General features: G+C 34.1%; 1 protein-coding gene across 4 annotated transcripts in view; it reads right to left on the reverse strand.

Moving 5' to 3' along the window:
* EYS (eyes shut homolog) overlaps positions 1-25,826 on the reverse strand; it is a 789,226-nt gene that overhangs the window by 524,407 nt on the left and 238,993 nt on the right. For all 4 annotated transcript variants that reach the window (XM_038131819.1, XM_038131820.1, XM_038131818.1 and 1 more), the window contains one exon: positions 354-467. In XM_038131819.1, the coding sequence (XP_037987747.1) occupies positions 354-467 (114 nt within the window). The remainder of the gene's footprint in view (positions 1-353; positions 468-25,826) is intronic.

A 25,826-nucleotide genomic window follows, 5' to 3' on the forward strand; every position in this document is an offset into this window, starting at 1 on the left:
AGCTTATTGATGATATTTTCCATGGAATTCATGTAGTACTTGTGTTTTGTGTTTTCTCCACTGCTTCCAACTTTGCTAAAATCAATATGTTCTGTCTGAAAAAAGGTAGCATTTCAGAGTATATCTGTCTCCATTCTTAATTTGTCTCCAGTCTTAATGATCATGGTTGTTTGGGTAGACACGTTGACTTGGAGGACAAAGATGCCAAGAAGACTTTGGAAAGGAATGAATGACTTTCAGAGAAAGGAAGTTTTAACAATGACTTGACGCCTGTCAAGAAGATGTTTTGCAAACTGCAGGCAGTTTTGAAAATTGTCAAAGATAATAAAAATAAATTATTTTGAATAACTTACCTTCAGGGCAAAAGCAATCATAGCTGTTGACATCATTCTGACAAACAGCACCATTCAAGCAGGGAGCTGAATCACACTCATTCATTTCTGTTTCACAGTACTGGCCTGAAAAACCTGCAAATGAAGTAAGATAAGCTTTGATTTTCTTCATCATGATGTATGCTATTAGCATGAAACATGGACTTCAAATGGTGTTCTTTAACTAAAACCCAGAGATCTTGCAATCTATATTCCCCTGGAAAAGGAAAATTTAAGCCAGAGTTTCTGTATTTTATTTACAAGGAGTTAAATTTTATTCATTTCTTATTCAATGTTACAAATACCTCTTTATTGGTGGAATAAAGCAATAAATGAAGTAGGAGATGCTTCCAGAATGCAAGAAGACATTCATAGCTGTACAAAAACGAGGTAGAGATTTTCAAGTGTTTTCCCTGTATTTTCTTGTAATTTTAGTATTTTTTAATATAATCCCAGAATGTTTTGAGTTGGACTGACCTCAAAGATCAACTAGTTCCAAGCCCTCTGCCAGAGGCAGGGACACTTTCCGCTAAACCAGGATGCTCAAAATCTTTTCTTAAATTTTGCCACATCAGTATGAGAAATAGTACATCAATTATATTCTGTCCACTGTGTTGTCCTTATTGCTGTGGAGAGTAGCAAAATTCAGAGTACAAATATACTGAAGCATAGCAAAGATGTGCTGAACAAGTCAGGCCTCAGGACATGTAAAATGCACAGCTCAGTTATGGTAGATAAGGCTGTTGGGTTTGTTTCTAAAAGACAGAAGGTGTACATCCTTAAAACAAAAAATCTTAAGACTAATTCAACTTGTATAAGGAAAGAGTAGCTCAGGTTTTTTTCATTTCTTACAGGTACTTTGAGACATTGTACAGGGCACAGGTGCTGCAGCACCAGCAGTGAGGGTTGCAAAGGTGTCCTGTCAGGAGAGGAACACAGGGATAGAAATTGTTTAGTTGATCTACAAAGTAAAAAATATTAAATTAGCTTTCTTTGTGGGGAAACAGGGCAGAGTTAGCCACTTGCCCCTAAGTGCTAGTCGAAGACAAGATGAAGTGGTATTTTCATAAATAGCAAATAAAGGTGCAAGATTTATTCTGAAGTATAATGAAGAATTATTTTAAAGAGCATATAATGTGAATCGAGACCTATATATTTTAATTTGTTTTGATGATACTCAATATCAAAGAAGCTTTTTGGGGGGAGGTTGGAAAATTACTGACACCAATGAAATGAGCTCATACTTTATGCACTTAAAATGTGAAATTCAGAGAAAAAGAAAATAAGTATAAAAAGCTGTTTTGCATGTGAGTATATTAAAAAACTGCAGGAAACATTACTTCTACCAGTGGTTCAGAGCATTATGACCCTTATGAAAACAAAAGTGGTTAGTCATAGCTTACAACCTACTTTCATTTAGCTGTTCCAGATGATTTTTTAAGTTTTAACAAGCTAGAATTGTTTTCTGGAGGTTATATTGTTTTGAAAATCTTAACTTCTAATACCTGTAACTGAGAACTAGCTACCTAGCTATCTAGCTGGAAATTAATAGAGATTGGAAACTTAATTATCTGAAATCTGGCCTAAATAAAGTTTGTTGGTTTTTGTTTGTTTTTTTTTTTTCATTATAAGGACAGAAAATTAACAAGTACAGAAGGACAGAGAACAGCACTCTCATCCTTATAAATGGAAAATGGAAAAAACCCACTTTTTCAAGCTGTTCTTTTTTTTTTTTTTTTAGCCTTTATGCTTATTCATAAATTATTTTTTTGAAAACAACACCTGGTAGAGAGCTTCTTAAAGGAGCTACTGGGAAGCATATTAGGTCATTTTTGAAATAAATACTTAGCATTTTTATAGGTGTTGCTGATAGTGGTAAAATATTTTAGGAATATTTTATAGGTCTTGCTGCCACTTCAGGATCAGAAAAAATGCCCACATTTAGATCCTACCATGTGAAGCAATATGAAATCTGAGAAGTGACTCAAGAGCTCCCAGCTCTCAGCAGGTCTGGCAGTGATGCTGCAACAGCTCCCTGTGATGTGTCATGACCCGGTCACCCTTTCTTGGGAGCAACTGAAATATCCAGCATCTGCACCTGACATTCTGAGGATTTGTGTTACAGCAGGACTAGCAGGCAAGGGGCAAATGTCACAGGGGCAAATGCAGAGCTGCAGGTAGCAGAAGCTAATTTATAAAGTTTTTCATTTACATAGTATACTTTGTTGCTGTTTTATAAACTTCTGGATTGGAAGGAAAGAAATTAAAGGCATAACTAGAATCTGTTTTTAATAGAATTTGGTGCATACAGTGTGAATTATCAACTCTGAAAGAGCTGAAAGGAAAACATACTTAAAGAATTTTTTTACTTCTTGTCACATTTTTAACAGAATATGTCCTGCAGACAGAAAACAATTTAAGTGTAGTTTGTATTTTTCTTAAATTGTTTCTGCTGATGTAGAATTATCAAAATATAATATAATATAATATAATTTGATTATTTTTATTTCTTTCTGATCAACATACCAACAAATGACACTTCTTTCACAACATTAAATAACTCACATAATGGGGTGAAAGAACATGAGGGAAAATAAGTTTTATTTGTATTATTTTTAAATAAAGATTGAGTAGAGGAATGTTTTTAGCTACATTATAATCCATGTATTCTTAATTACTTGTGATATAACATTGTTAGACAACAAAATAGAAGAAATTAGTCACTTAAAATATAAATATTTCTGAATTTTTGACACACGTTAATCAGTTCTATACATTTGAAAATATGAAAATAAATTTCTCTGTATGAGTTCTCCAAACATTTGTGCTCTACACTCTGATCTCATAAGATGACTTTGGCAGAGCCATCTCCGTGCTCTATGAACCAGGAAGAAATTCTGTTCCTCTATCCATTCAGCTCCTCTCTCCATCAGCCAATGATAAGGGATATCATAGAGATACCTACTCCTAAATAAATATTTCCATGTAGTCAAATGAAAAGGAGTGTGTTCCATATATAAATTCTTTCAAAGGGTTGAGAAAACATTTATGGGTATATTTCATGTAAAAATGTATTGATGTAATTTGTCGTTTAATCTAGAGTGACCCTTAATATAAAATTATATAATATACATATATATGTATAGAATAGTACAGTACTGTATAGAATAGTATAGTATCACATCACAAGTAATTTGAAGTTTATTTTAAGTAATATTGGGTTTTCTCCAAAAATATTTTGTCATTGCCTTCACTGAGTGGCAAATAGCTATCATCAAAGAATATAATAGATGATGCAGCTGTTACACAACTTTCCTACCCTGCAGTGCAAGGGTAAAACACATCTGAAAGATGAATTAGAAGTATTAAATAATCTCACTTCAATTATTGCAAGGAAGGAATTCATAACTCAGAGTTTCTGGGGTCAGAACTGGAAAAAACATATCACAATTATTTACTAAGGATATAATTTCATTACTTTTTTTGTCAACACACATTTACACTGCAGTAAATATTTTCAGCTCTCAAGATTTATAGCTCTTTATTTGGACTTCCTCCTCAGATGAGGATGAGATCTCTATTTCCACTGGCACCTGTCATAGTTTCCCTATCTAATGTAAATGTAAGTTAAAACATAAACAGTCAAGAAAAGTAATAAGATTTACTGTAAAGTAATTTTGTGAAAGCAACATTGTTTGCAGGACTCTTTTACATATATGAAGCTGTTTCAATAATAGAGTAATTTTCATAGAGTTGTAGATATTATGTTAAAATATGTATGCAGTTATCTGACTCATAAACATATTTCATCTGTAAAAGCCTCACATTATTTTCTTTCCTGTAGCCTAATATTAAGGAATAAGTCATATATAAGGAAAAATATTTTCTGTGTGCCATAAACAATTCTAAAAACTCTAGGTCAAATCTAAACAAATCATTTGTTTCAATAGAAATATGAAATAAATATAAGTTTCTAATATTTGATGGCTGAGAATTATGGTTCCACATTCTCATTCTTAGCAGAAAGTCCTCAGTGAAAGAAAAGAGAATCTGCATTATCAATGTCAGAAAAGTGGGACACATCCTCCCTGGATGCTTAAATCTACTAGATCTAATCCTTACTCATTAATGGCAAGAAATCTTTGCTATTAAATTTTATTTTTAATAATACATGTGTTTGTAAAAATGAAGCAACATATGTCTAACTTTTGTATGGCTCTATCAGCTTCTACTAAATTTTACCAATACAAATGTGGTCTAGGATCATCTAGGGGTTTGAATGCAGACGCTCTACTTCAAAGTAATAATTTTACATAGTGGTAAGACTCCTAGACATTTTTCAAGGATAAAAGCATAAAACTGAAAATTATTTTATGTAGTAGTCTTTAAAGTCTCAACTCCTAAAATGTCAAGTAAAGCCAGTTACTTAAGTAGATTACATGTGAATCTCTTGCACACAGGTTACGCATTGAAAAATAACGCGCACTGGGAAACTGAGCTATCTAAACCTCAAGTAATGATGTGTGAACTCTGCTCGTTGACATCACATTTTTTATGTCTTTGTTCCAAAGGAAAGTCGTTACTTTATTGAAAACCTTCTCTAAGCTTAAACAGCATCTCAGTCCCCAAAGCTGGTTGAATTTTAGGCAGACTGATGTCACAGTATTTTCTATTTCAAATGCATACTGACAAAACAAAAGGAAGAGTCTCATTAGAGAAAAGCACTGCTTTTTCAAGAAGATGTAAGGAAGACGTGTCTTACAGTGAGAACCTTCTGGAACATCCTCCCAAGGGACACGGCTGGTTCACCATCACTGGAGGTTTTCAAGAGACAGTTGGGCAGGGTGATAGAAACTCTCATCTAGACTCCCCTTCTAATCAAAAGGGATCTTCTGAGGTCCCTTTCCTACTGGGTTGTTCTATGGTTCTTTAACAAAATCCAAAGCCTATGAAACAGGCTGGTAGAATGACCAGGAAAATAGAAAGCTTGTCACAGAACAGAGGACTCAGAAATTCTAGTTTGTCTGTGTAACAAAATGTAGGCTGAAAGGAGATAATGAGTGTTTCTGTAACTTTGTCAATTAGAAAAATTGCCAAAGAATGTGAACAGCTATTTAAGTTAAAGAATAAGTGTCACAGGTAAAAAGTGACATTATCACAAACAAATATAAATTCCATAATAGAAGACTTTACCAACAAAGAGATTCTACACATTCATTAGAGATTGTTATAGAAGTACTCATCATTCTCATGAGCTTCTTAAATTTGCATACATGAATTGTGATAGCATTTAAAATTAAAGTGGATATAAAATTCCTTGTACAACAATTTTCATAAGATTGCATGCCAGCTTTGTATTAAGAGCACATATTTGTAGCCTGAATGTGATTAAAAAAATTTCTCAAAAAATCAAGGTTACATTTATGATTGAACTATCACTGCATCCAATATTATTGTTAATAAAGAAGCCTCCTCAACTAATATAATACAGCAAAAAGCAGAGAAAGGAGTTATTACCATTTAATCTAAAATCTTAAATAATCCTCTAAGCAGAAGACACGCCCTGTATTCTGGAATTTAACTGACATGTAGGAGTATTGGAGTGCTTGTATAGAAACAACATACTGTAAGCAAAAAGAAAGTGTTCAACTTCAGATTATAATGCATTTACACAGAGAGAAACAGAGATGGTACAGGAAATCACACTGGCAACATTAATTCTGGCTTTTCCACATATTGAAGTCTTAATCACTCTTTTAATATGGTTTTTGGACATATACAGACTAGGACCATTCAAGTATTAAGAAGGAAATAATAAAGTCATGCAAGAGATACATTATAGCAAACTGTTATGCTTTTATGAAATTCCACTGACCTAGATTAATCTAGAAGAGTTAAAGAACAAATCTCATCTACCAGATGTTTCAGTGCTCTAAATCTGCATATAGATGATTTGTTTTACATCTGGCCATTCAAGGTTAAGCCATTACTGTCTCCATGGGGTGAAGAAGAGAAGGGGAATATCCATAATTTAGTTATGTTGTCTTCTGTAAACCACCCTGAATCTATAATAGGGTTTCATCTAATTTTTTTTGAGCCTTCAGTTGTCTGAACCTAATATAAAAAAGCAGAAAAATTCAAAATAAGGAGAGAACAGGCACATTAAAGTTATCTTGTACACGTGTCAGAATTATTTGTACAGGAGATAAAGCTTTCTTGACAGCCAGTTGAAGACTGCTGAACAAATTTCCATAGGAGTTAAGAACAAACATATAGCAGACAGTGCAGGTGTTCCATTATTAAAAAAAAAAAAAAAGAAAACAAAACAAAATAACACACCTGTATGATTTGTCCTTGCAGAGAAAAATTAAGACAGACTTGCAGGTGGTAGATGCTTGTCACACAAAACATACAGTGGGCCTGAATAGAAAACTATGTCCTCTGATAAGATGATTTCATAAAAAAATGTGCAAGCTGAGGCTTGCTGATTTTACTTATGCTACAGCAGGAGATCTCTCAAGCTTTTCTTTCAACCTATTCTAATTTTCCAATGCCCTATGAAATATTTGTTTAAAGATGAAAAGCATCAGAGTGCTTTCTTCCATTCCTATATAAAAAAACTTTCCTCATTTCCCCCCCTTTTTTTTTTTTCTTTTACCATTAGTATCTGTCTTTTTGAGAGGTTATCATAACAGCAGACAAATTTGTAAAGCCACATCAAAACCAAGGGCAAAGGAACATCATCTGGATACCTCCCACAGATAAAAAGCTGCCATGACAGGACAAAGAGCTCTACTCCAGGACAGATGCTAAACATACCTGTTACCACAGGTAGCACAGGGACAGCTATTGTTTCATGTATATCTCTAGGTCTGAGGAATCTCTGCTTACATTTGTGATTTTCAGGACTTAGAACTCGAGTGAAAAGAATAGTAAGATTTATAGCTTAAAGGAAAAAAATATGAAATTGTGGATGCAGTTGTAAGAAAGTACAACATATTTTTTTCAGTCCAAATTTGCCTTGGTGAAAATGCATTAGAGGCAATATAAAAGGATTTAAGGAGATTTTTTACTTATCATTCTTTCATATGGGTTTCTGCTTTTCTTTCTCATAGGGGTTGTTTTGTTTTTTGTTTTTTTTTTTTTTGTAGAGGTGTCTTACTCTTTTTTTCTAACAGATTTTAAACTGACAGGACTATAAAATATTCTTGATCAATTCTCTGTAAAAGAAATGGAATGGACAAATGGTATTAGAAATAATAATATGACTCTAATAACCAGATGAGCACTTTTCTGTCAAAGAGGCCAAAATTCTCATGCAAGAATCTGTGACATTCTCATTGCCCAGCAGATGAACAACACGGATGTCATTTTTTCCCAGATAAGTATCTCAGGGGACATGGAGCATTGTTAATTTCTTTTAAATAATTCAACAGTCCATTAATGAATTCACATATCCTTAGATTCCTAAGTCTATTTAAATTTGCTGTCCTTATAAGAAAACTATTCAGGACAAAATTTTACACTAGTAAAAACCCAAACATAAGTTTACAAATAATCATAAGATTAACCTTAAATTTAAAGGAAAAAATAGATCATAGCATTTAGGATTGAACTATGTTGAATGTTAATTTTTGCCTCTTGATTGCAACTTCTGCATAAATTCTACCATGTAAAGAAATAATGGAAGCTCCCTAATTTTCCATAATTTATAGAGACAAAGTTGCTGAGTATGAATCCCAGTGAAACTGATTGGATTGACATCCCTGGAATTTGGTAACCATTCCTCGAAATAGAAATCCTTAGTGTGACTATCAGAGGGAAAAAAAAAAAAAAAGCTTAAATCATAAATGCCATCAGACAGTAGATAACTGAGAATTTGGGTGTGGGTAAGCATCTTGAGCAAAAGTTGGCAGCTTTTTATCTTCACTCATCGTGTGGCCTTATTGTAAACTTTGTTAATACCATGACCAAAAAAAAAAGGTTGCATGTTTTGAATCCAGTTAAGATGCCATGAGAGCATCATCTATTTAATCATAAGTTGAGACTGAGAGAACTGGGGAGGGGAGGGCAGTCCAAACTTTCAGAGATAGTGGGTGCTGAACAACAGTAGCTCCTGCAAAAAAGAAGTGGTGTTGAAGAGAAGAGGGACGGTGAGAAAGAAGTTGAAGATCTTCTACTGGAAGACCTTCTCCTGGAAGTGTGGCAGGAGCCCGGAGATCAGAGACAATGGAGTGGGTGGGGGGGGGGGAAGCCAGGGTGTGCACAGGGACTGTGCTTGGTAATGCTCAAGATTGAGAACTTTGAGCAGGAGCTCAGCATGAAGCAGCATGTCTTTCTGCCTGAGCTTCCCACAAAATCAAACCAATGCAGACAAAGCACTGAAAGCATGGGTGTAAGTGGGATAACCAACTATGGTAAGAGCTCTTATCTGGATTCTTCTTAAATAAACCCCATTATCCAGATTTATTGTGGACAGTCATTTGCAGTGTTGCCCATGACCATGGCTGGATTGGCATCAAATATGTAATTTTGAATAGGCTCCAAAATTTTGCTTTCCTTGATAGAGAATGTTGCTTTGCTTACGTTGAAAAAGGAGCATACTAGATAATACACTTATCTTTAGCACTCTTAGATGTGCCATTAATATACCAAATATATTTTGATTGCTAAGTACTCAAAGATAGTCCAGCTCATTACTATACCTTTCTGGTACAGAAAGATGCTGCTTTCTAGTTGCATGATTAAAATGGGAGTTTTATTAAATAAAAAAAGATTTGACCTTTGAGCCAAAGAATTTGAATCAGTGAATTTTTTTATTTCTCTTACAGAAGCAGGATAGTAAATTTCTCTTCCATCTGGGTTTTCAGTGAACCGGTGTGCAAATATGGTCAGGATAAAAAGAGAAAAAAAAATTGGAAAATTAATATCCAAAATTTAAAAAAAATAAGTAAGTGTCCTCTGAGGGGAGTAGCTGAGCTGTATTTAAAATGAGAAATTAAATAATTGTGAGTATATTTAAAATAGCTTGAAAATCAGGGCAAGCTAACGTACAATTAAAAAAATATTGCTTCAAAATTCAGTACTGGAGTTGTAAAATGATGGTATGATCAATTTGAGACAGCTAAACAAGCAAAGAAAATAGTTAATTGCTACGATCACTTGCTATTGAAAAATGTTTTCCTCTCCCATATAAATAAATGAGTAATCTGGTTTTACAGAGCCACTGAGTATGGGCAATGAAGTCCTTATTTTTCACAGCACTCAAGATGTACTGTCACCATTTCCTGAAACAGAGGATTTTAACAGTGATGTGACAGTTTAATGCAAGACCATGGAGACCAACTGCTTTCGGTGCTGTTACAAGGTGAGATAACCATGACAAAATGATTTCTGTATGTGTCTATAGGGAGCCCATTATGAGTCTATCATTCTGGCACTACAGTGTGAAATTATGATGAGGAAAAAAAAAAGTCATTCAAATTTGTACTGCATGACAATGATGCTCCAGCACAAGTTAATGATATATAGCATCTGAAATTCAAGCCTTTTTTTTTCGCTGTATACCGAATAAAACTACTTAACCCCAAAGTTTTTATTTACATGTAGTGCAAGAGCACTGGATATAAAATAAATTATTAGAATTACTTTCAATTAATCTCTACTATGTGTAAAAATTCTGGTTTTAGGCTGAACCTAGATGTTTCTTTGCAAATTTACCCAAAATAGAAATTCACCTTGTACATATAAAATACATATACTGACCCACATAACTAGAAATCAACTATTTCTTTCCCCATAATCTAAGAAATGGAGTATATCTTCCTCATTTTCTCAAATTTCCATTTGCTTTCTCCAATCCAATTATTCCTACAAATCTCAAACTTGCAGTTCTTTAAATAAAATAATTTTAAGCTTGGTCTTTCAGGTACACTAATACATATATATGTATATATATATATTTATGTATATATTTTCTAATATGTCATTATGTGCCTTTTGTCATCAGTGATTTTCTTTAAAGAACCAATAATTCCTTACTCAAAGACTATTTTCTTTTTTCTCATAAATGTCTGAATTACTTTAAGTATGTTTAGTCAACATTATAGTTAGTTAATTTATTAATAGACATATTTTTTCTAGGACTTTCAATTAAAAAATGTGCTTCATGCTACTTCTAAATTGTGAATTTTCTTTATCACCCCTGTCTCCTTTTTCATTTTTCTAGAGTTTGTACTAAATTTCACCTCTTTGCATAATTCATATTTGGTCAATTTTTTTCCCGCTGTCATCTTTAGTGAAACACTAGCCTGAATGTCCTTATTTACCGAACAAAAATGAAGAAAATGGTGAGAAGTCTGTCTGTTCAAGACAAATTTACACAGCATGAAGGCTTCATTTACCATTGTTTCATGTCTTTTGTGCCAGGTAACATAGTAACTTCCTGACAAGGTCCACAAGGATTTTTGTTTCCGCAATAGGTATGGGAATATGGCAGAAAGCAATGGAGTTTGAAAAGCCAATACTTCTGAGTTTTCATAGCTATTTAGTTAGATATTTTAAATTTAAAAAATGAGCCTAATGCTGGTAAAAGCATCAAACAAACATTGTCTAAAATACAAGCACTTAAGTACAATGATATCCCGCAGGTATCCTAAACAATGTGACTCGTTCGGCTTTTGGAGAGACCTGCTTTGAAAGTTAAATTTAATTTCATCTTCCAATATATGTTATATTTTATTATTGAAACTACCTAGTGGGAAAGCATGACATAGTAAATTAAGAAGGAAAGCAAAATAAATAGCTCTCTGGTAGAGTACCAGAGAGAAAAGGACCACTTGAATGTTAATGTAGATTTGGGATGTGATGGATGAAACTTAGCATACTGTTGTACACACACATCCTACAACTAACTTTAAGTTTAACATTTTAAGTGAATTTGTAAAAAAATATACAGAGTCCATAATGCAAACAAAAACATCTTTGAATTGTAACCGGTATTGGCCTATCCAAACTGAACATGGATTTCTATAATTTGCTTAAAGATTTCTGAACATATCCTATACAAGTTTTGAATGTGATCACACTAATAATATGCTTCAATTTAAAAATTAAAAGTAGGTTGAAGCTCATAACAGATCTTAGAAAGACAACATGTATTTCTTCACGGAAATGTTGTGGGAATCAGCTAATTTCCAAAGCACCGTAAGTCGCAGAAACACATGGCTGTCAGGAACTACTGAATCAGTCACCCCCTCTTTTCTCACTCCTGAAAGCTTCTGACTGTGAAAGAAATGCTTCCTTTGGAAGAGTCAACATTTTCTTCGTATTTCCTTGAGAAATATTTTCAGTACACTGTCATAAAATTAGCACCCATGACAATAAAATCAATTGCAGGGAGAAGGGAGGACCACATAATTTAAAGGTCAATAGGCTGGCTCAAATCTTAGATATAGCAACAGCAGAGAAGCTATTAGATAAATTGGTGTATGTTGCAGATAAAGACTAAAGGTATTTAATGTTTATAAAAGAACCTGAAACAGATGAAATCTTAAATACAATTAATAAATTAAAGTACTTAAATATGATCTGTGGTGTTACTTTCAGTAAAATCTGGTAGTTCTCCCCAGCCTGCTTTGTAGGGGGGAAATCTGCTGTTTAACTGCAATTAGCAGTCTGTGCAAATCCTGACCTTAAGGTGCTTTGGGAACTATCACCTTGAAGACAGAAAAATGAGAAGATTTCATTGAAATATTTTTGATAAAGAAAATTCACATGGTTAGATGTAGCATTAAGGCCATAAGAAAAAAAAAAAAAAAAAAGGTAAGGATTAGCTACCGAGGAGCTAGTGTCTATTATCCACATGCTTTTACAAATATTATTTTGAGAATTATCACTATGCTGTGTTTTAAAAGAAATGAAACATTCATAAAGCAAAAAAAAATCTGAGGTCATGTCAGACCTTGACTAGTCCCATACAAAAGGAAGCCAAAGAGATCTTCCAGCAGATAATTTAATTATTGAATCTTTTGCACAGAGTTTGGTCCATATTCAAGTTCACTTCCTATCACTGATCTTCTTAACACCTGTGTGAGTCACTCTGTCATACAAATAAAGTAGGAAAGCACTGTATGAGATCCTGAAATCTGCTTCAGTTCCTTTGTACTTCCATATTCTAACAGAATGTAAAAATTTAGCTTTGTTTTACAAGGACTTAAACCAAATCTCTTACATCCCTTTTGCTGATTTCCATGAGCATTGGTTCAGGCATAAAGTTTATCTTTCTGATTCCTAATTTTTTTTTTTTCAAAGAGGGTGTACTTTAACCTACTTTTCAGTAGGTTATATATATAGATTTCAATAACCTTTTCTTTTGGGTGACTAAGTGCTGCCCCACTACCTGACCTTTATTTCCCATAACTCTGCTCAAGTGATATCCACCAGTAGCAGTTGTGATGGTTGGACCACACTCATAGTGTATGTGAGGGAGACAGGTAACAGCACAATAGCCAAGAGCCAATCTGAGGCCCCTCTTTTTACCAAAAATAACACTGGTCAAGATCTGGCTCAAACCAAGTGTGATAGAAATTAACTTCTGTGGGCAGTAGGAAGGTATGGCTGTAATTCAATTATCTTCCTCTATGAACATTTGAGCTCTCTTGCATGACAGTCAACTGCACAGCAGGATGTTTCCTTTAATAGGTACACCTCTCAAGGTTACTCCTCAAGTTTGAGACACCTTGCTGAAACAGACCCTTAGTAAGTGATTTATTGCATACTAAAATTTGAAATTTTAACTGATATAATTGATTGATCGTGCACCTATAAACCTTTAGACATAAACATTGAACAAGTTTCAGACTAGTAGAGGATCAATTGCACCCATACTCCTCTTTGAGAAGAATTGTAGAATTAAAGGGTGTCTCTTCTGAATCAAAGGGGATATCTCCCTGATAATATTATCTCTGATAATATTATCTAATATTTATTTTCTGTATAATAAATAATCCAGCATACCTTTGCCATTGAATCTTGTTAAACCACTGTCATTTTTACTATCAAACTTGGTCAAATTGCTGTTTTACATCAATAAACATATTTTTACTTCTCTCTTATGAATGCAGCCACTCCATCTGTGACACTGTCATATCAGGTTTTTATCAGGTTTTTGTATGAAGGGGTTTTTGCATCTACTAAAACAAAACAGCAGAGTCTAGTATTTTTAGTGAACTTTTTCTTTTTTCCTCGAAAGCCGTACTTTTTTATTCAAAGACAAAATTTATTTCTAGGGAATCAATTCTAGATGCCCATTTCTAAGTATTCCTACCACAAACTTGAGCGCAGCTGTGACTAGAAGTTGGTGCTTTGTCCTTCTCAGTAATCCATTCCATCAACAAGTACTTACACAGTAACTGACCAAGAATATAATATTAGCTTAAATTGCTCTTGAACAGGTGTTCAAAATTGTGCTTGAATAGGTGATATTTATTTACTTAGAAATTATCAACCCAGATGCTCTCACCCACTGTGCACATTCTTTGTTTTCTGCAATGATTTAATGGTTTCTTGTATAGAAGCAGTCCAAGACAATTAAAAAGCTAATAAATAGTCACAGTGGAGGGTAAATTGCCTTTCTTGCTTTCAAGAAGAGAGTGTGCAGCTATAAGATAAGATGTTGTCAGTCTGTTAAAATCTCAATATAATCTTTCTTCATCAGATGTTTATAGCAGAGCACACCGCAACTTACTAGAAGTACTGAAGGTCATTCTTCCACATAGTGTCATGTCTTGAGGGCATAAGAAAAACAGTATTACTTGTGACACTACAAATTCAAGTAATCACCTTAAAAATCTATTATTTTAGAATTGACTAATAGATTGCTTTTATTTCATCTAAGTAAAATTCAAAGATCTACAACTAAGATTAATATTTAATTAGTAATCAGATAACTTAGTGAATAAAATACTGAAAAGGAAAATGTTTTAGAAATGCTAAAAAATTATCTTAAATGCATGCAAAATGTATGCATTTTTTCACCATAATTTTTAAAGCATTTGTTAAAAATAATGTGAAACTCAAGAGGCGAGACCAATTTTTACTTTTAGCTTAGGAATTAGTCCTATTTATACAGTAATCATGAAATATTGACTATTTCCTTAGTGTTACAGATAACATTAAATGAAAAGTATTTAATCTGCTACCTTTTATAGTCCAGGAAGACATGGAATCCTCATTTAAGGTTATGAAAATAATTACCTGAGCCATCCTTGATAATTAACACTAATTATAATAAAATTTAGAATAACACAAAATCTGTGGAAGTTTGAAGGGAAGAGATATACATTTTACTTCTACATTAAAAGTCCCAATAAGAGGGCTCTAGAGAAACTGATATTTGTTACCTTGGCAGTATTTCCAGAAAGCAGCTAGAGCAAGATTTGGAGAGAACGTAGAGACAATTTGAAGGATAGCAATATAATTGAAAGAAATTATCATTATTTTTAGGAAAACATGCAATATCAAATAAAATTAGCATTTATGGCAACATCACAAGTACAGTTAAGAGAAAGCATGATGACACAAAACCATCATGCAAGGGACCTTAGTTCCAACACCCCTGTAATGGACAGGGAGTTTTCCAGCAGAAATATGTTTGGATTTTTTGTTTATTTTTTTTTTAACCTTGGGATCATAAAATATTCTGGAAAACGCTTCAATGCCATCCAGGGAAGGGGGTCCCAAGATTTACTGAAATTAAAATTAGCTTACTGAGACACAAGTGATTTTGACTGCAGAACTTCTGCACAGCAGAAATCTTTTAGTCAGATATAGAAGTCTTTTCTTGGTCTGAAGATATTATGTATTTTAATAATAAAAAAATAAATAGTTACTAGCTAAATTTTCACTTGGAAGTAGGCTAGAAGAGAATAGTTATTGATGTAGATGTACAGGTCATAAAATTCCATGGATTTGTAAGAAGAGTGTCTGAACAAAGAGTTCCAAAATCAAATGCTTAAACTAAGACAGTAGGCCACACTTTCAGGTAAGGTTTAAGACATAGTTCAGAGATACCTACAAGGAGCTTATGTATAAAAAAATGGCATGTTGTATGTAGGATGTCAGTGTACGAAGAGAGAGGTTAAATGTGAAAAGGAAGGTCCTAGTGAGACAATTATTGCAATCCTCTAACCCAATGCTCTGGTTGATATTTTAAAAAATTTTTGGGAAGGCTTTGAGTCTTCTGAATTCTTTTCTGCAAAGACTATCTTTAGCTCCACAGTCAATCTAATCGGAAAAGTTTAAAATATTGCATTCAAAGCAAAGATGAAAAAGACAGCCTCTAGCAGCAAACTTCTTATCAAGTATATTCTTTGCCCATTCCAGTAGTTGAAATAGCTTTAGATTGTTACTAATTCTGTTTACTTTTCACTGTTTATTTCTAAGATGTAAATTAGTAGTTCTGCCTTCCAGCCAAGGAGCAGTTCTTGCTAGGACTCACAAAAGTGGCAGTAGCAGTAAGCTGTATAATTTTCTTCAAGTTTAAATGAAATCTGCATAAAAATCCATTATAGTTAATCTTAATTCATGGGAGTATGGAGGACTATGTAGAAAAAATATTAATTAAATATGTCCACATTTATAATGAAAACAGGCTTCTCAAATTATTTAAAGGAAATCAATAGACATATTGAATTATACTTTGTTTGTTATAATTTTTATTAATGGGATCCATTGACTCAACCTGACCTTATAAAATGAGCATGCATCTGAGATGTGAACGTTTTACAGAAATACACCTTAATTGTTACATTTCTCTGAAATACAAAGAGTCACATTTTCGAATGACAGTGTTTTGGGACTAAATCCAAGAAAGCACTTTAGTAGGGGTACAATTTAGGTGTGTGAGGAATGGTATTGATTTTAGAGGAGGCACTTATATAATTAGAGTTACTTGGGTGATTAAAAATTCTACTGGACTTGGAGCCCAATGACGAGGCATAAAATCGACCATTATGCAGAAATTCATAGTCAAGAGAATGAAAAAAAATCTCATAAATATTTCAAAATAAGGACTCCATTGTGAGTCTAAATTCAAACTTTTCATTTCTGGAGAGAGAACACAGCTGTAAAATAAATCACATGGACAAAGCAGGATGTGGCTGAGTAGCATCTCTTTTTGTTTAAAATAACCCGAATTATTTCCCCCACAGTCATCTTTCAAGCAGGCCACTCCCAGGGTAAACGAAAAATAAGCTACACCAATGAACTTTCAGAAGACGCTGAAGAGTACCGGAAACTGATTTATTACATTTGAAAGTGGGAAACTTTGTATGTTTTGTTCTAGGAAGGGACTCTCAGTGGGTGAGTGGGTAAGTTTTAAACTAAACATACAGATATTGGTGCCTTTGAGAAGTTGCTTCTGAGGCTTCTCAGATTCTGTGAGGCAGCAGCACAGTGCCTCAGATTTCTACTAAAGAGACAGAGCATGTCACTCAGAAATGGGGCCAGAAATCTCTATGTGGCCCTAAAGACTAGAAAGGAAGATGTCCTTTAAGACTATGCAGAGGAACAAGACAAAGGATTAGCAGCAGAGTGGTCTGCAGCAGGAGCTAGCTGTTCCCCACTGTGTGGGATTTGCTTCATCCTCGTGTTGGACAGCATAGTCAGTTCACCATTTCTCCTACTCTAATATTCTGGTCCAAAGTGGGGCATAAAGCTATAGCACAGGCATTATAGCAATTTGCGTTCATTTGACATTACTGAAAAGAGGTGAGAGATGTCGGTGTCTGAGGCCTCTACTTCTCTGTATTAAAAGGGTATTCTAAAAAACATCAAAAGATTTATACAAACATTATTAGTGGCAATAACTTAGAATGCTGTAGCATTTTAGTACATGCCTTATAGAGCTTCAGTATATATCTATAGACTTTACCCAACTTTACCCTCTGAGATTACCAGAAAATCTAGATTATTGGGATTTTACCCCATCTGATTCAACTTCAAATGCCTCCACCTTTTTATTTTCTGTTTATAGAAACACTTACAGAATGCTTTATGAAGTCAAACAATTGCTGAAGCAGTTTGCTACGACAGACTCATTTAAAGTTAAAACATGCTTTACAATTTAGTAATTAAATTGTTCTGATATTTTTGATTCTTGTCATTGTAACTAATTTATATGATTGCATAATTAGTTATATGAGAAAATGGATCAGCTCTACTTCTTTAAACTTTTATTTGACACATCTATAGCTCTAGAGTGCAGAAATAACTACACTGGCACGAGGCTGTATTTACTCTCATCTAGTCTATATGCATTTTTCTTGTGAGTCTAGAACTGGTCTTGTACTGAACATAAATATCTATACTTACTTTTGGATTTTAGCCATTTCATGCCTTATTTTTTTATTTTTTTATTTAATATTTTGGTCTTAGAATAATTGTCTGAAAAACTTTTCATGAAGTTCTACTCAAAATACATTATCCCTCAAGGATGGACTACAATCCATTAGCTCTTCCTTTATACTTTTTTTTTCTCAATTTTGCACCATGACTTGTATTTCTGTTGGGTTTTTTTAATAATTGCCAAAACTGAGGAAGTATTTCAAAAATTCTTCCAGTTAGTTTTCACATCCGAAGAAACATCTCATTGATGAAAGATTTTTATGTTTTGTGCATATTTAACCTTTCTCTCTCTTACAATATTGTTTTTACATTATTAGTTAATCACGAATGCCAATTCCAGTTTGTTCAGACATTTAAATTAATTTCCCTAAATGAAAGTAATATATTAGTAAGAAATTCTTTACTGCCAGGGTGTTGGAGCACTGAAAGAGGTTGCCCAGAGAAGTTGTGTATGCTTCATACCTGGCAGTGTTCAAGGCCAGGTTGGATGGGACATTGAGCAATCTGGTCTAGTGGAAGGTGTCCCTGCCCATGGCAGGGGGTTGGAATTAAATGGTCTTTAAGATTCTTTCTAACCCAAGCCATTCTATGATTCTTTGGTTCTGTATGTACAGATGACCCCCACAAATATGGCAGCACTAGTATCTTAGAACTCACACAGACAAGACAAAGGAGATAAATGGAAACAGGCACACACAAAACCCCCCCCCTAATTTCTCATAACTTGAGAAGATTTGAAAAGTCAATCCAAACTTCACCTACATTATTCATAACTTTGACGGTGTTAGTTCTTGTTTTTACAAATGAGAAATTAAATGAGAAATGCAGTACAATGGCTTCAGAGAGAAAAGAAGAATCTGAAAGCCAGTAGGTTGCCCTGCAGCTCATTAACCACTGATGAAAATGTTGCAGCTGAATGTCTGTGCAAGATGCATAAACATAACAGAGGAAGAAAAAGCAGTTTGCAATTTCTGTAACCTCAAGATGAATAAGAAGTAGTTCAAATATTGTTCTCCATGTCAGAGTCTTCAGAAAGGCAGTATTCAATAGCTAGCCATTTGAAGCTAGACTCTGGACTAGAGGTGGCTCACAGCTTTGTGCTCGTGCCAATATAAACAGTGCCCAGCAAAAATCAGTATATATCAATAGGTAAAACACCTAGCTGCATAATGTAAAACAATCATTTTTATTTGAAGAAAAAAATGAAGTGTAGGACATATGTTGCTGTGGCTATATGCTATTAAACAAGGAATTAATTCTCTACAGAGACAGATCTTTTAAAGAGTTTACAGCATGTAAGCATTACAGAGTCTGTAGCATAGTTGAACCACATGATGGATTGTAACATTGGATTTAGGGAAGAGAGTCTTCAGTCGTACCAGAACAGCTATAAAATTAGGATTGTTGCTATTTGGTAACATATTCTATAAAGACAGATATATTAATTTTGGTCTGATTCCATGAATATCCACAAATAAACAGTCTGCTACCACATGTGACTAGCATACATCTTTCCAGTTATGCTGGTAAGTCATTTTAGTCTATTATTATGTCTAAGAAATAACAGTTTGAGATGACCAGAAGAAATCTATCAAAGAAAGACAAAAAGCAGTAAGATCCAACCATCTGAAGAGTTTAGATAACTGAAAAGAGTTTCTAACCTGGAGCATATGAAACAAGGAAGCAATCCAGCAGGTTTTTGACATATTTGTTTTTATTCTCTGTGCAAGAAAACTGACAAAATTACCCTGTCTGACAATTCCAGTGCCAACTAGCTTATGAGTGCCAGCTAGATGGTTCTCCAGAAAAACAACAGTTCCAGCCTGGACAGAAGTGGATGCTGTGGGTAAGCTGGCTGGAATGGTGTCCTTTAGGCTGCCCTCCAATGACTTGATCCCACTAAAGCCAATAGGATTTTCTCTTTTGTTTTATATTGGCTTTTGCTCACACCTTACCTTCCCCTAATCAGGGTCTCCATAGTGAAGATTTCACTTGCTAGTCTAGCAGATAGCCAAAGCTCAGCAAGATGACACAGTACTTCATTGGGAGGTATTTGTTAAACTTTGGATAATAAGGACTGTTTTCAACTTAAATTTCTCCTCATTATAATTAAAATAGCTATAACTGTGCATAAAATCATCTGTCACACTCTCAGATATTTCCATAATTAAATGTTAGAAGATGACTTGTCCAACCACAACTGTTAGGCTTTTAACATTTTCCACACATTTTCCTATTTATGACACTATCTGTGATAACTCGTCCTAACTCATTAGGCAGAATGTAGTGAAAACTAAATAGGATATACAGAAGTTAGCAATTAAATTAATAATGACATCAAAATAAAAGGATTTGTTATAGAAAGAACTGGTCTATTCTTTATTCATAAAACTTGCTGGAAGGATCAGTATTTGTGGCTGCATATAAATGCTCAAGAATGCTTACAGATTTAATTCACCAGCGTGTGCTAGAATATAAATTATATGAAGAAAATGACACTGACACTCTTTTAATGACTATTTTTGCAAGATACATGCCTTAAAAATCAAAATAGAAATAACATAAGGTTTTGTACCATGACACATCTTATCTCATATATCTTATAGATATTTTATGTTTAAGTAAATACTTTCTTCAGTTTCAGTAGCTCAAGTATTTTAGTCTCTTCTCTATGGGTATCAACACAAATTCATCTTAATTCCTCCTGACAGCTCAGTAGCAGATAAGTATCTAGAATAATCACAGCTTTTGTGTTTTAAGGCATTGTTCTGTATTCCCTGTTCACATTCCAGTCTATTTAGGTCCCCATTGTGTGATGACAGTAAAAACAGTTGATGAAATACTTTGCCAGGAATTCTTTTTTTCTCATTTAATTTTTATTTCCATACTGAATGTGCTTAATCAAGGGTGAAAAGCATTTTGTAAAGAGTTTTATCTTAGAAAATCAAAAATATTCAGCAAATTAACTGCAAAGCAGGCTGTTCCAGTTGCAAGTAGGAGTAAAAAGTATGTGCATTTAAAGATAAAAAGGAAAGAAAACAATGAAAGGAAAAATCTATGACTATTTACCTTCAGAGGGTACAAGGAGGATGTGTCTTTATTTAATTGTTTGTATGAGGAAAGATAATAGATGATTGCAGTATGGATATGCAGACTGTCAGATTTGCTTCAAGCCAAATACATATAATAAATGCACTGAAACTTTATTTATTAATTTTGTTGATCTGATAGTAAATCAGGTGTTATAATACACTAAGTGTTTCTAGTATGCTGCATTTAAAAATTTGTGCAACTAATTATGTAAACCATATGACTAATGGCTTCTCTACTGTAATTATTTAGCACATAAAATGCAAGGCTTTCAGACTTTTAATGTTTAGGACTAGTAATATTTATTTAATGGGCAATAGAACCAAACATTATTATCAATTAATAAAAGATAAGTATTCTAGAAAACCCTGCACTGCTGAGTATCAATGGATATCCTTTTTTGATAATGTTCTTCTGCCTATTTCAAACAGATGTCTTTTGATTTGTTTTTAATTCTAATTGCATTTAAGTTTTTACATCATATTAATCAAATTCTTAGCATTGTGCTAATTATCAACATGTATTTTATGTTGATACTGTTATTATAACTAGAAACTATAAAGTAGATGTATATGTCTTCCACCAATGTGAACGGGAAAATCTACATTTGAGTAACAGACCTGATCTGAATTTAAAGTCAATTGGGGGCTGTTGTATAATGCTGAATGTCTCTGCACATCTGGGTAGGCTCTGCAACAGAACAGAATTTAACAACAGAGATCAGCTATGAACAAATCCCGAGAGCATGTGTGAGAAGCATCACTAATTTGGAAGGGCTCTTCTGGGGCAAAGGGCTGTCAAAGGTGTAAACAGGTGTAAAGGTCATCACGGTGTAAACAGGAACTAATCTGCTGCTATCAGGAAGCAATGTAATTGCACCTTTGTCAAAATTATGACAAGTATTTGCTGCAGCATAAATTAATTTGACAAATTACAAACTATGCAAGTTAGATTTATTAGTCATGCTCAGCAATTTAGAGTAGTGTGGTGACCCTTTATCCCTGCCCTGCTGACATCAATTTGTGCCTAGGTCTCAGGATGGGAACCTATCTTTTCTCCTGTTGGATACACTTTCCCTACACAATGCATCTAGATGAGTTACAGTGGCCATTAACATGTCAACATCTAACTGGAAGAGATGGCTTCAAATATGATGGCCTGAAAAAAAACAGTCTGTGCTCACTTATGCTGGTATAAATTATCTGGAATTTCACTAATGTTAACCTACAATTCTGAATGAGAAATATAAGTCTCACTCTGTACAGGTTATATCTCTGCAGATTGTCCAGATCTGTTTGTTGCTACATAAAGAAAATATGCATAAAGTAGAAATCAGTTCTAGCTTACTGATTATAACAAAGGGCTAGTAGAGAACATACCATATTGTTACCAAGACCTGTTAGGTTGGGGAAAGAAAAGACAGGACCCCCATATTCTTTGCCCCTCCTTTTGCTGAAATAAAGGGGAAAAAAAAAAAAGAAAAAAAAAGGAAATAAAATAGGAACTATGCAAAAATTCCACTCAGCCCTCCTCTCAGCTCTTCTGTTTAATTCAGTTCTGTTCCAGCTGTTGGGGTCAGATCACACCAGAAGTGATGGCTTGGGCTGAGACCATCTTTGTGTTCAGCAGCCCAAGCTGACTAAACAGGGCTATCTGAACTTTCTCCCCTTCCTACCAGAAGATGAACTGAACAGAGTGAGGAAAAACTTACACAAAGACAATATTATGGGCAGTCTCTGGACCACCTTAATGCAATACTGATTGAGGCAGCAAGGATCCTTCCTCATAGATATGGAAGATTTTTTTTTAAGGATTGTTGGTATAATGGGCAAGGTTTATATTGGGAGGGATGATACTAAGAAAACTCTGAAAAGGTTCAAATGAGTCACACAAGATGCAATGTGTGACACAATAGGAACTGAAGATTGTAGAGAATCTGCGCTGGAAGTATGGGAGGAAGAGGGGAGGTTTGGGCTGGACACCAATAATGTCAGACCCATAACATTTGTGGAATTTGGATTTATAAAGGAAAGTAATATGAATTGATTGCACACATTTTGTTTGACTTTGCCCATATTGTTATAATAAAAAAGTAAGGAAATTTAAAAAATATTAGGATGCATCATATGAAATAAGAGATATGTCAAATCTCTTATGTATATTTATTCAATTAAGACTGAATTTTCATTTTTACCTGAATTGTAAACTGAACTGTCTACTATGAAGCCAATGGAGCACATTTCTATAATTTCTAAATTAAACTCTTTTTCACAGTTGTTCACGCTTCAGCACTGCACAAACTGATATTGTCTACAGAGCTGAGCAGAAAGTCCTCCATGCCATCACAAAGAGACTCAAAACACTATTGGACACAGTCAGTGTCAGGAGTCTTGAATATAAACCCAAGGGAGAACAGCTGGTGCCTTGAAGCCAGCATCTGGTTGTTTTGTTTTTTTTTTGAATGCTTCAAAGCAGAGACAGACTGAACATAATGAGGAGCAAGGACTAAGAAACCTCAGGACTTCTTTCTTTATAGAGGTATTATTCTTACTGGTTTAAAATATATTAAGGAAAAAATACTGAAGTTTTCACCCCAGTCAGTGAAAACTGTTCTTCTGAAGACATTATCTGTGAATTAATATTCTCTTGAAGCATATTCTGATAGACAAACCCCATTTATAGAAATATTTCAATAGATTTAGATTACTTTCAAATGAGAGAAAACATATACAGTCCATTACTCCATAAGTTTACTGAATTTTCCATATATCCGTGGGTGCTGTGTTCAAGGCAATGTAAGTCCTTCTTGGTTACATTACACAGATTTACAATAGAAATCCACTTCATAATATTATTAAAAATTTAAAGCAGAAAAATCAAATTTCCAGGTTGCTGGAGACTAGCCATACCAAACTCATTGAAACCATGCAAACCAGAGCACCACCAAGAGCTATTTATATATAATTTTTCCGCATAAATGATCACTGAAAAACATTATTCTTGATGTGTAAAATCTCAGCCTTTGTTAAAGACTGTTTGAGATCCTTCCTACCATTTTATTCTCTGGGTACTTACTTTCACTCATTCCAAAATATTAGGTATTCTTTAGTCTGATTCAGGCTAAATATAAACTGGGTGAGAAAATTATAGAAAGAATAAATAAATACTTGACACAGAATAAGTTGCTTAAATGATTGACTAGCATCAAATTTTCTTTGTATTCTCAGAATTTTAGTTTGAGGGAAAGCCTTGATAGGCATAGAATCATAGAATCATAAAATTGGAAGTGTTGGAAGGAACCCACGAGAATCATCAGTCCTACTTCTAACCCTGCATAGGACACCCTAAGAATCACAGAAGATGTTGTCTGAGTCCTTCCTGTGTGTTTGTTGTAGCAGTAAGAAATAGCAGTCACTGTCTTGAAGTAACAGAGTCTGCTTTACTGCTAGGATGTGAGTGACCTAGGCCTTCAGGAAGACGCAGCAACAGAACTAAGGCTAAAACTTCTTGCTACATAATCTTGAATCCGTGTAACAATCTCAGTGATATTTTAACAGTGAAACCCTTTACCAAGCTCTTCCAACATTGCTCCATTCTTGTTTTCGAAGAATCTTATCTGATTGCTCTGTTGCTCCTTTACTGAAATGTTTAAGTATTTAATGCTTAGTGAGACAGGCAAGCTGCTGTGATAATTCTGTTTTCTACAGACTTTGTTTTGGGAAGAGGTACCAGTCATGGTGTCTGATACAGATTGCTCTGCAAGCTGGAGAGAAGAAGGGTGGCATCGAAATACCCATGCAGACAAATCCACTAATTTCCTGATGACCTCTAAAGGTTGTTCATACTCTCCTGTTCCTCAGCTGTCACCAAAACATGGGCAGAAATTTATATGTATATATTTATTTACAGAATATGAGACATGGAGCACTAAAATCCTCTGTTGCTGTACCCACCAAAAAAATCCTGTATACATACTAGTGGTCAGATTGATAATTTGATTTGTATTTGAGAACAATTTTTTCTTTACTCTACATTGCCAGGTATGTCAAAATTTGTCAATTGCCTTTTTATTAGCTTTTTTTTTAATGACACCAAATCAATATATTCCTTTTAACATGTTTGCATCCTTTCAGAAGCTTAAGACTATTTTATCTATACATTTCCTTTCTGAAAACAGTCCCCTACAACTGTACCAGAGGACTGTGATGTTAAATCTTACTTATTAATATCAAGAGGTTGGAGGAAGATGAGAGCTTTTAATATGAAAGTGGAAATAGATATTTTGATTATACCTTCTGCCATAAAACTCTGTATAACATTTCTTCTTCACCACTTTCTCACACAATTAAAAAAAAATAGATCATCAGTAATATTAGATCATCACTCCCACTTGACTTATGCTTATCATCTGTTCTGGATAAGCTTATTCTCATTTAAATAGCTCTCATGTAAGTGGTTTTGTGCACGACTTCCAGACTCCTACTTGAAGCTAAAGTTAACATTTTGAGTCGCTCTGGACATATCCTTGACTATTCCTATAATGTTTGTTTTCTTTTTCTTCTTCTTTTCTTGGTGTTTCATTTTTGGGATTTTTTTTAGTTTTATTTGTTTGTGTTTGTTTTTGTTTTTGTTCTTGTTCTTGTTTTTGTTCTGTTTTGGGTTTTTTTTTTTAATGTATCTGATACACATACTTTGTGCCTCAGCTGCCAATGTCTGCTGGAAATGATTTGGAGAGGAAAATAATTTTTGTTTTATAACTGTAAAGGTCATCTAAAGTGGAGATGCCAAAATTTAAAATTGATAATCTGCCTATAGAATCATAGGATTGGTAAGGTTAGAAAGAACCTCAGAGATCAAGTCCAACCATTAACCTGACACTGCCATCTTCACCACTAAACATGTCCCCAAGTACCACATCTAGGCATTTCTTGAACATTTCCAGAGATGGTTATTCTACCG

This window comes from Motacilla alba, chromosome 3, assembly GCF_015832195.1.
Source record: "Motacilla alba alba isolate MOTALB_02 chromosome 3, Motacilla_alba_V1.0_pri, whole genome shotgun sequence".
Taxonomy (NCBI): domain Eukaryota; kingdom Metazoa; phylum Chordata; class Aves; order Passeriformes; family Motacillidae; genus Motacilla; species Motacilla alba.